The 12,349-nt window shown below is 36.6% G+C and overlaps 1 protein-coding gene across 1 annotated transcript in view; it reads left to right on the forward strand.

Moving 5' to 3' along the window:
* Positions 1-10,307, forward strand: part of MAN1A2 (mannosidase alpha class 1A member 2) — a 200,317-nt gene extending 190,010 nt beyond the window's left edge. Inside the window, exon 13 of the mRNA XM_074263218.1 lies at positions 7,753-10,307. Within this exon, the coding sequence (XP_074119319.1) occupies positions 7,753-7,885 (133 nt within the window). The 3' untranslated portion in view covers positions 7,886-10,307. The remainder of the gene's footprint in view (positions 1-7,752) is intronic.
* Positions 10,308-12,349: the final 2,042 nt, after the last annotated feature.

The raw sequence follows: 12,349 nt of genomic DNA on the forward strand, positions 1-12,349 counted from the left end.
GAGTTGGATCTTCTTTTATGTTGAAAATATCCACTTCCATCAGAATACATCCTCATACAGTATTGTTGTTGAAGTGTATAGTGATCTTCTGGTTCTGCTCATCTCACTCAGCAACAGTTGATTTAAGTCTCTCCAAGCCTCTCTGTATTCCTCCTGCTGGTCATTTCTTACAGAGCAATAATATTCCATAACCTTCATATACCACAATTTACCCAACCATTCTCTAATTGATGGACATCCATTAAACTTCCAGTTTCTAGCTACAACAAAAAGAGCTGCCAAACATTTTGGCACATACAGGCCCCTTTCCTCTCTTTAGTATTTCCTTGGGATATAATCCCAATAACAGCAATTCTGGGTCAAAGGGTATGCACAGTTTGATAACTTTTTGGGCATAGTTCCAGATTGCTCTCCAGAATGGTTGGATTCTTTCACAACTCCACCAACAATGTATCAGTGTCCCAGTTTTCCCACATCCCCTCCAACATTCATCATTATTTGTTCCTGTCATCTTAGCCAATCTGACAGGTGTGTAGTGGTATCTCAGAGTTGCCTTAATTTGCATTTCTCTGATCAGTAGTGATTTGGAACACTCTTTCATATGAGTGGAAATAGTTTCAATTTCATCATCTGAGAATTGTCTGTTCATATCCCTTGACCATTTATCAATTGGAGAATGGTTTGGTTTCCTATAAATCAGGGTCAGTTCTCTATATATTTTGGAAATGAGACCTTTGTCAGAACCTTTACTTTTAAAAATATTTTCCCAATTTGTTACTTCCCTTCTAATCTTGTTTACATTAGTATTGTTTATACAGAAACTTTTTAGTTTGATGTAATCAAAATCTTCTATTTTGTGATCAATAATGATCTCTAGTTCTCCTCTGGTCATAAATTGAGTGGTCAGATTCTTAAAGGAGTTCTACTTAGAGTTTTTTTTTTTTCTCTCTCTCTCTCTCTTTTTTTTTTTTTTATTAATTTTATAATTATAACATTTTTTTTGACAGTACATAAGCATGGGTAATTTTTTGCAACATTATCCCTTGCACTCCCTTCTGTTCCGAATTTTCCCCTCCTTCCCTCCACCCCTCCCCTAGAAGGCAGGCAATCTCATACATGTTAAACATGTTATAGTATATCCTAGATACAATATATGTGTACAGAACCAAATTTCTTGTTGGAAGAATTGAATTCAGAAGGTAAATATAACCTGAGAAGAAAAACAAAAATGCAAACAGTTTACACTCATTTCCCAGTGTCCTTCTCTGGGTGTAGCTCATTCTGTCCATCATTGATCAATTGGATCTGAATTAGATCTTCTCTTTGTTGAAGATAACCACTTCCATCTGAATTGATCCTCATATAGTATTGTTGTTGAAGTGTATAATGATCTCTTGGTTCTGCTCATTTCAGTCGGCATCAGTTGATGTAAGTCTCTCCAAGCCTCTCTGTATTCATCCTGCTGCCTACTTATTGTTTACATTGGATGGGAGTTACTTTCAGGAGTGTGTGGGATGGGGTCCTAGATCTCCGTCTTACCCAAATTGACTACTTGGAGGCATCTCCAAATATAAACAGAAAGCCTTTATTTGGTCCTTGAGAGGAACAGTCCAACGCTCCCAATTGAGCAATCCAGCATAGTGTGTGACCCATGGCAGAAATGAAAAATGGGTTAAATAGCAAAAAAAAAAATGTGGGCACAACCTCCCTTCCTGTTAATTTTTTAATTCATTGATTGAACTGAAAAGAAATTGATCATTGACCAATGGTCAGCAATGCTCTCTGCTTCCTTTGGGTCATGGGACTTCCTGAAGCTTAGCCTAGGGTCTGACTTTTTCCTCCCAGTGGTTCTCTGAGAATAGGGATCCAGGGACTTCCTGAAACTTAGGCCCAGGATCTACTTAAGGCCTCCTCTATCCTATAGTCTCTGAGGAATCTTCACCTGGTCCCATTTTTTAGGCCTGAAACATCACTAGGTCAAATAATGGGAATCCAGTTTTGTACTCTGCTGGCTTTAACTTTAAGCACTTCATGATTGATGCTCATTAGCTCCATGAACCCCATTATCACTGATCAGTAGGCTGGTATCTTGACAACCAAGATTTTTTTTTTTTTGTCTCTACCTTGGCTGTGCAAGGTGACCTGGATGGACAAGATAACTTAAAGACAGAAATACATCATTCCTAAACTAAGAGAATTCAGATCTGCTCTACATCATCCCCAAGACTTGGTAGCCTTGGGGTTACTACTGTAGCACTTCTAAGAGTTGCGCCATACTAGAAGGGAACCAGAAAGGAATGCATGAATAAATGCAACATGATACACCAAGCAAAAGTGAAGGCATAAACAGATTCATAATTTAGAGACTAACTACTTTGCAGACAACCATTAAGAAGCCACTCATTGGAATAGGCCTCATAACAGATGATTGATTACAAGGGGAGGCTGAAAATTATTTTTATTTATCTAATTTGTTTGTGAGCCTATTCTCCCTATGATTCATTGAAAATATTTATAGACTTTAACAATACTTTGCATAGAGTAGTCATTTAGTCTAAAGAAGTGTAGAACAAAGAAATAAAAAGAAATCTTAAACCCTTGGATGTTAGGATTCTTACAAGGTGCTAAATCACTGGAATGGATATAATTATCTAATTTAGCATGGTTCAGTATGATCTGATCCTACAAGGAGATGTTATGGGCCAGAACTTGAGAGAAGGTAGTTGTCTTAGTTCTTTAAAAGAGTTTGCTCATTGGTTCACACATCAGACTTCATACCTTTAGAGAGCATATAAAAGGACAAAGCCCACTGGGAGGAGATTCTGAGCCAGGATTCAGTGGGGAGATTCACAAGTCTAAAGGAAAAGCCTGCTCATGGACTTCTGGGAGATTCACAAGGCAGAAACCCACAATCCCACACTCTTGGAGGCAGAGTCAGATTCATTCCAACTTGGACATTCGTGCTGGCTGGAGACACTCAGACAAGAGCTCTCGTGAACTAAAGAGAGAGAGACACCTCTAAGAAAGCTAGCTGAGCCCCAAGTGAAGGAGGCAAGACTTGAAGGAGAAAATAAAGGATCTGGACTTTTAACTCCTGGCTGCATTTTGGGATTATTGAACTGAACTGAAAGAAAGGCTGCCTCCAGAAGTTCCTCAAGAAATCTGCTCCCAGAGAACAATTACAATTTAGAGAACAGACCATCACACTTGGAGGATGGTCTTAGTGTACATTGCATTACTTCAGTTCAATTCCATAAACCTTTATTAGTCTTTATTATTTGTAAGGCACTCTAGACAAAATCAGTTATAGATTAACAGCATTACTGAAGCTTTTTGAGTGGTAGAGGCATTATGTGACTTGGAAAGCTTGTTTTGGAACTTCATAATTGGAGAAAAAGAGGAATTGAAAATGGGAGAATAAATTCAAAAGCCTATTAGAATAGTCTGAGTGAGAAATGATTAGGACCTAGACTAGGATATGGTAGTGAGAAAGGAATTAGGAGAATGAGGGAAGGAATGTGGTGATGAGAAAATCTGTAAGATTTTGAGACTTTTTAGATATGGGGGGAAGGGAAGAGTCCCAAATAGCTCTAGGGTTTTGAACCTCAAGGACAAGGGCATATATCGAAATAGCCTCTCTGCAGCTTTGAACACTTTTGACCTCTCCTCTGATTTTCATGGCCCAGTTTTCTCCTTGTTCTCCTCCCACCATTTCTGACTTTGTTCCTTCTCAGTCTCTTGCTTGATCTCCTTTTAGATCACACCCACTAATCTGGGATTTTTTCTGGGACTCTGTGCTTTCCTTCAATACTATCTTACCTCATCTCATCAGCTGTCATCTTTATGCAGGTGATTTCCAGATCTATAAAAGTATCTTCTCTGTTTTAAGTTCTGTTTCTACAACCTTTTAATCATTTGAAACTGGATTTCTTGAAAACTTTTCAAAGTCAGTATGCTGAAAACAGAACTCATAATTTTTTCCCCCAAATTCCCTTCCTCTTCCAAATTTGGTATGTTTCTGTCAAAGGTACCATTATCCTTCCAGTTAGCCAGGAAATGTCCTTGTCAGATCTTTCCTGGACTATTGCAGCGACCTTCTTTTTGGTCTCTTCCCACTTCAGACCATCTCTATGTAGCTGCCAAAGTGATTTTTCTTTAAAGAAAAAAAAGCCAGACCATTTCACTCCTACATTTTCTTTTTCTGTTTCTGTCGCTTTTTCCTGTTGCCTCCTTCCCTCCCTTTCCTTCCTTTCTTCATTCCTCTCTATCTTTATGCCCTCCTCTCCTTCCCTGTTGTGGCTCCCTGTTACTAACTCTCTTTACCATTCCAACCCATGACCAATTACAGTCTTTCATTACACTTTGTGACCCAGCCCTGCTAGCCTTCTTAGTATACTGCACATGTGGCATTCATTTTCTGCTCTTTGTCCCATCTCTCTCTCTTAGAATTTCTGGTTCCTTCCAGACTGAATTCAAACACTACTTTCTGTATGGATACTATGGTTCCTCCCTGTTTTCATTGTCTTTCCTCTCCCTCTCCAAACTTTGCTGTATTCATTCTGTATTTACCTTCCTATGTATTATCTGTCTTGTTAGAGTATAAATTCCCTGAGTCTAACATTGCTTGATTTTTCATCTTTATATCTTGAGAGCTTATCATCTGACACAAATGCTTAATTAATATATTGATTGAAGCTTGATTTGTATGGAGCATGTTAGCTATAGTAGGCTAGTTAGTGTGTACCTGCTCAGCAATCTTTACATCTCAGTCCATGGCAAACATTCCAACATTGAATGGATTAAATCATCTAGAGAGCCTGGGGAGTTTTTTTTGTTTTTTTTTTTTTTCTTCTAATGGTCCAATCTAGAAGTGCTCTTCCAGATCAGGAGAAATGGAGTGGAAGCAGGGTACATAGCAAAGTGAGTTAGGTGAACAGCCAAATAGATTGTAAAATATGATATTCTCAAGAAGATTGAGTAGATGTGTTTACAGTAGTTAACAGTTCGTTTTTTAACAGTAGGAAAGCAGCTAGTAAACTATGGAAGAACAAAAGATATGGAGTGTTGGAGCGGGAAACAGAAAGGGATAATCAGTGGGTCCGGCTCTTTTTTGGTTGTTTTTGTGAGCATAAGTTAAGGTCTTAGCTTTATTCTCTGAAATTAAAACAGCTGAGAAAAAGATAGATAAAAATGTAGAATTTGGAAATGTGGAATAAAGGAGATCATAGTAGAGTCAATTCATATAGGCACTCATTCTAAATTTGATGATTGAATTAGTTCATAGATTTATTTTCCTGTGGCATAATGAACATAACATGAATGTTCAAATTAAAATATCTGTCTCATTTTCTTCCATAGCAGAAGGAGCTGCAATAGTACGGAAATATTATTTGTGTAACAATGTAACATAAAACTATTTTCATTTCTTAATTTGTTTTTAAGACAAAGAAAATAATCCTGTGTTTTTTTCTCCAAATTGATTTTATTCATATGTTGTCTTCCTTTAATTGTTTAACACTCTCTAACACTCTTGTCTTGTGAAGGAGCAAAATTCATTGTTTTGTTGTTATCAAAGGAAAGGTTTATCTGAGGTATTGACAGAGCAAATAAATATCAAAGTGCTTATAGCTGTTAAGATTTGGCTCATTAAGGAGTATTAGCTGCAATGTATGACTTGTTAACAGGATTCCAGGAGACCTTCTCCAAGTCTATCACAAAAGAATGTGGAACCCAAGAATTCACATCCTTAACAGAAGTTGACACAACAAAAGAAGGAAGAGAAAACAGGGGTGTGACTTAGAAGGGGGGGAAAGGGACAGTAACCCCTCCTGAAGGGGAGGAGCCAAGAGCATGGCAAAATGGGAACTGCTAGATTATGAAGATAGGAGGGTCTGCTTATCTACAAAGGACCCCAGCTGCACAAGCATTTTTCCCAGCCTGACACAGACTGGCTGCACTTGTCTTGCATCTCAAGGAGGAATTAAGGAATCAGGCTTGAGATCCAAACTATAAATTATGTCAGCTGATGGGAGTGAGAAAGGACATTGGATTCAGTGTTTCTGGAAATTATGGTGACTCAAAAAAACAAGTTCAGGGGACCTTTTAACATCCCTTAATAGATTCTATCTGGTTTAAAAATTCTACTACTGAGACTTCAACTTTTCTCTGAAAGTACTTTCACTATGCTTATTTATTTTTTTTTTTTTTACTGGCATTAACTTCTTATTTGTAACCACTTTAATTACACATCATTAGAATCAATAGTAATAGCTATTCACAATTTCATAATGCTTTACAATTTATAAGTATTTTTCCCAAAATAATAATGTGAAAGTAGATGAATGAATGTCAGTAATTATACTCAAATTTAACAACCTGAGAACTAGGAAAGCAAAAAGATTTCACCAAGAGCTGGACAACGTACTCCAGGTTTGTCCCTCACAGTATCTTAGTTTTAAGTTGATGTCACCACAGCCTTTTTAGGTTTATCCTTTAAAAGCCTGGTCAACTTTTTTTGTTTGTTTTTGGCTCTGAGATACTCTTCTCTTTCCCTATCTCCTTCCCTTCCCCTGTGTTTTTATATATCTTATCTCATTGGCTTCAATTTGAGCCATTTTAATGTTGCTGGAATTTGTTGCTTAGGCAAGGAAGGTTTTGTACCTCTTTGGTTACACTACTAATTCTCTTTTTGATTCTAGGAATTTTAGTTGATTTTTCTATCCAAACTATGTTTTTCTTTAAGTCTTTGTTAGTAGATGTTTTGGAATCATTATTTGCTGGGTCCCTGTCACCCTATCATCATCATAGTTCTTTATGGTCAGGTTCTTTTTTTATTTGCCCATTCTTCCAGCCTACTTTCTGATGTTGGTCCAGATCCCCTCCTTAGACATGACTTCATGAATTCATCACAGTCTCCCTGAATCTGTTTTCTCATATAAGATAAGAGGATTGAACCAGATGTTCTTTGAGGACCTTTCTAGCACTAATATAATCACATTTGAAGATAGAATGCAGGTAGAGAGCCTAATATCTGTTTTTTTTGGCAGTACCTTACTATTTTAGGAAATACATTTATTCCCATTTTAAAGAGGAGAAAAATAAAACTTAGAGGTTAAATGACTTGCCCATAGCTCCCTGGTAATTAGACTGAGGACTTAGAAATCTAGAGACTGCACATTCCAAAACTGTTCACCACTACATTATATACTGACTATCCATCTGACAACATTCAGTGTGGAATTTTTATCTACTGTAAATCAAACTTGATTTATACATTTGTCAGTTTTATCATTTTAAGTTTTTTTTTAAGTAATAACAGTGTAGCTTACAATTGTCCTGAAGAGTAAAGGCATGTTACACTGACCAGAACCTCTGTGCTCTCTCTTCCTTGTCACTGCTAATAATGTATCTTACCTACCTTAAAGCCATAGAGTTGGAAGTCAGTAAAACCTGGTTTAATAAATATTTGATCTCAGAAGCCCAGTGGTATATATTGGCGGCTCTTCAGAAGATATTATTCAAAAAAGATTTGTTCCATCTGTTAATAGTGTAGTACTACAATGCATCACTACATTGCAGATTACTTCTGATAAACTGATTTCATGTTTTGCATATTCCTGGTTCAAAGTAGGATGTTGGTTTCCTCCATCATTAATATCTAGATGTATTTAATTCTGTTTCTATTTAATTCTAATTCTGTCTAGTTGATGTGACTCAACCACTGATTTTTAATTTTTTATGTTTCATTTTCAGGTATTTGTATCTGCTCTTCTCCAATGATGACCTTTTACCTTTAGACCACTGGGTGTTTAATACAGAAGCCCATCCTCTGCCTGTATTACATTTAGCCAACACCACACTTTCAGGAAATCTTGACTTACGGTAAAAGCAGCCCAAGAGGAGAGACTTTAACTCACCTGTGTTTTGTTTACATGAACCAATGCAGAAATTAGGCTGGAGAGGGGGACTCTTGGAAACCTGGGCCTCTGGGTCAGGATATCAGGGTGAGAAGTGACTATTCCACTCGAAGCTCTTCAACCTATAGATAAATTAACTTTGAAATTCCATTTTATACCTGACCAAATTATGCTCCATTATTTCTAGGACAGAGACCTAATGTGCTTTAAATTCTAATGGGAAGGTCATAAGGGGGAAATGCCTATTGTTATTGTACTGATTAAGAATCCTGGAATAAGGAAGATGGCCTCCTGAGAATGAACAGAAACATGGAGCACTGTGCTGCAGTTACTGATGGCCTTTGCAGCAAATTATCTATTTGTTTCCTTCTGACATGGAATGGATCTTAAATACCTTGTTTTTCCTCCTTCCCTCTCCTTTATCCCCTTCCCTCCTCCATACTTTATTTTGATATTGGAAGCCACCATGAAACAAGAACAACAGAACTGCACCCGCAGCGAGAGCCACAGGATTTTAAGCTGAAAGAGAAACACAGTCTCCATGTCTTTCTGAATTACCAAGTCCCCATTTGGTGACCAGCCTGGCAGCCATTTCAAGTACCCCATCTATTTCATTAGTACCCCTTGATTGAGTCGATTTTTTTCTGGGACATGAGTTCACCAAGAAAATACTTTTCCCATCTTTGTCGTCATCTGGAATCATCAAATCTGCAGTATTTTTCATATTCACTACTTTTGAGAAACTAGGTTTGGGAATTTTATGCATGTAGCTCAGTCAAGTATTGGTAGCATGACCAAAACAAAAATCCACATTTTCTTGAAACCTGTTCTAAGAGAAAGCTTTGTTGTTTTGGGGGGAACAGGGGAGGATTTTCCTCAAGCAGCAATTCCATCAGGTAAATCTTAGCCTCTTTAGCCTCCATGATAAACTCAGTAGTTATTCACCTTTAAACTTAACATTGTGAATGATTTTGTTCAAAATGTTCTTCTGTAGCTCTGAGTTTGTCTTCATTGCCTTGATTGAACTAAATTATTAACTACAACTCAACCAACTTATAAAAGAATAAGACACCAAAACTTGTTTGATATTCACTTCCACTTCCTAGCCCCTGTCTCATTTAGCTGTATGGACTGTCCCACCCAAAATTAATTCAGCTTTCTTTGTAGACATTTATGGGACACCAAAAAATTGTCAAAATAGTCTTCAACAATAAAGGTGTGGTACAGATAAGCATATAACACATTTTATTTGAGATGTGTCTGTCACATCTCCTTTCATTGATGGATGAAAGATTTTGCACTGATATTTATATTGTTAGCTAAACCTATTTGTTTCTGAGAGACCATAAAGTTTATTTAGTAGCATGAAATAATGGGAGATAAATGTTATCTTGGGATTACATATTTTCTGAATTTGAATAATTTTGTATTATACTATAAAACAATTCTTTACCATTTTTATTTTACAAACAATTCCTATTAAGCATTTGAGAGTTGAGGTTAATATCATAGTTGTTTTGATATTAGCCTTTATCAGTAATTGGACAGTTTTCAAAACTTATCTGCTCAAGTCTGTATAGGGATTTAAAACATTTTTATGTTTTTCTTTTCAAAACTCCCTATTTAATGTGTGATGGATGTATGTGGGGAAGAACTTCCAAAAAAAATTAATGTATTTCAATTCTGCATTTAACTCAATCCTATATTATTGCTTTAAGTCTTAAAGAATCAGTCCACAAAATATTGGGATATACATTCTGTTGGGCAATTTTTTTCAGTATGCACATGAGATTATATTGTGAAGTTTATTCAAGCCCTTGTAAGAATTAATATTAGCACACTAAATACTTCCACCAAATTCTGAATTTTGCCTCCTTTTACTACTGGAAAGTCAAGAAATACATTGAAGACCAAGTACTATTAGTGTAATTTAAGTACACTTGTTTAAGAGTGATTTTAGAAGAGTATGGGGAAGATTGGTTTTCCAAAAAAAAGTTATCCTTCCTATTACATTAAACATGTAAGTCATGGGAATGGGTGTGAAAACTTGCCTTGCCTAGATCTAATATGGATCAGCCTATGGGACATGAGTGGACACTCAAGGAATGTGCCTTGTGGCCTCCCCAGGAATCTCTCCAATGACAGAGTGACTGTCCTTCACTCCTGTCTCTTACTCCTTGCCCCATCCTCTTCTTGGGGCATACAGGCCTCTTGGGGCCTACAGATGGTGGAGTTTCTGTGATAGTCTCCTTTCCTCTCCTCCAAGCCAGGAAGCTGAGCTTAGTGTGGGCCTGTAAGAGAGGCCACAAAGGGATGGAAGAATAGGGGTCACAAATGTCTTTTTATTTTCTCTTAGAATACCAAAGGCAATTAAACTCAATTACAAAGCGACTTGCTGGTTTCATGTTTTGCTTTGTTGTGAATCTGAAAATCGTTTCCTTAAAGAAAAATATCTTCCTCCCAGCCTTTGGCTCACCAGTGACTTTCCTGCTTTCTTCCTGGACCCTCTCCAGGATTTTTCCTGTGTGGAAATTAATTATTCTCTGGCTAAGCATCCTGGGATGACATGGGCTGCTGCTGCCATTTTGCTGTGCGATCTTGGAAAAAGTTACCAGACTTCTCTGGGCCTACACTTCTTCCTCCTCAAATGAGGCTTATGCTACATGATTTCTGAGATTTCTCCTTATTTTAAAATCTTCTCCTTTTGTCTTTGATGGGAGAGAGATTAGCAGATTTTTTTTTTTTTTTTATTAAATGTACTTAAATACCTTTCACATAGTGGTTGTGAACCTTTTTCCAGGTATGTGTATAACATATAATACTATCAGTTGGGGCACAAAGCAAACCAAAAATAACTTTTCAGGAAGGAAATCCTTCTAGTCTTGAATCTTTGTTTTATAGTCATTTCATTTCATTTTTAAAGTCTGTCTTTTGGATTTAAGTTAAAGGATATTTAAAGGCCCAGTCAGTTTGATGTCCTTAAAGCCAGGGGAGTGCTACTATTCACTGAAGAATCAACAAACTGAGGTTGTGAGTGCAGTTTGAGAAAACTAAGAACCATTGCATGAGGTGCTGTGTCCACACTAACCTGTGATTCTGATATTAGGTGCTTGTCATCTGATTTGGGGAGCAAATCTTTTCACATGGAATGAAAGCTTCTCAGAGGTTTTAAAAAAAAAAAAAAACACCAAAAACCTTAGAAGATAGATGGTTCAGTCCCTTTCTGAAGCATGGAGTATGGGGGAGAAAAAGTACCTTAAGTACTTTTATTGGACTATAGAGCCCCTTTGACAACAGAGAAAAGAGCTTTCATCAATAGGTGACGACTCTGCAACATTTTATGCTACCTAGCCTCAGTATTTTGTAATCCAGAAGTCATTCTCTCCAGTACCCATTGCCAAAGTCTTTTGAAAGTTACCCCTTTTAAAATCTTGTTATTGTGATTCTTGCTGTGTCGTTTCCTCCTTAAACCTGGCTTTCTTTAATTCTTCTACATAGTGATAACATTGAACATTCTCTTATGTTGAAGCTATCTCTTTTTCAATATTTGTTATAAACAAACATTCCCCATAATTAATTGAGATTTGGAATAGAGAAACAAACGTTTATAATACATTTAAGAAAATATATCAATATTACCATACTCTGGTAATGATTTTTGTGATTTACAGGTCACACTTAAAAGTGTTTTTTAAAAAATGTTAATAATTTCTATTCAGATTATAGAAGTGAATGAAAAAAATTCAATCATAGCATTCAGTGTTAATTATATAATCAGTTAATTTTTCTTTAAAAATATTCTGAAATATTCATTAATGATTAATAAGTTGATGGTTAAAAGTGGTACTATTCCTTCCTCCTCCTCTCCCTTCCAGTTGAGTTCTATCATAACTGAACTGAATATATTTTTAAAATATTTTTAGGCCTTATCTGGTAGCCAAAGAAGATGTGCTTCATTGACCTGGTTCTGACTAAATTCTGTTAATAATTAATTCTGCAGAGCAAAAGCATTATTCCAGGAGTGTCCATATGACAGTCATTTGTGGTAAAGAAGAAATTTAGAGTCAAATCATTTTTTCAGATCCCTCTCTAGAGTTAATCCATTATGAAATAGCAGGCACACACATGACTTTAAACTCTAGGCAGGCAGATAGTAAGATGCCCAATCACTATGAAAGGTTTTCATTATAGTAACTCAGGAGAAAAGAAGATGCCACTTTTGTACAAGGTATGACTATTGACCATATTCTGTGATGATCCATCTTTGTCCTTTGAGCGTGGGTTTGATTTTTAGAAAAAGCCAAAGGCTTTCAGAACCAAATCTGGTGAATAGGTTTGGTGATGAAGCTGGTACTATTTTTGGCTACAGTAAGACAAGAAATTTCAGAAGGCATTTCTAAAAAGACAATTTTCAGAAAGGTATTCAGTAGCAA

The sequence above is a fragment of the Sminthopsis crassicaudata genome, chromosome 4 (assembly GCF_048593235.1).
Source record: "Sminthopsis crassicaudata isolate SCR6 chromosome 4, ASM4859323v1, whole genome shotgun sequence".
NCBI lineage: Eukaryota > Metazoa > Chordata > Mammalia > Dasyuromorphia > Dasyuridae > Sminthopsis > Sminthopsis crassicaudata.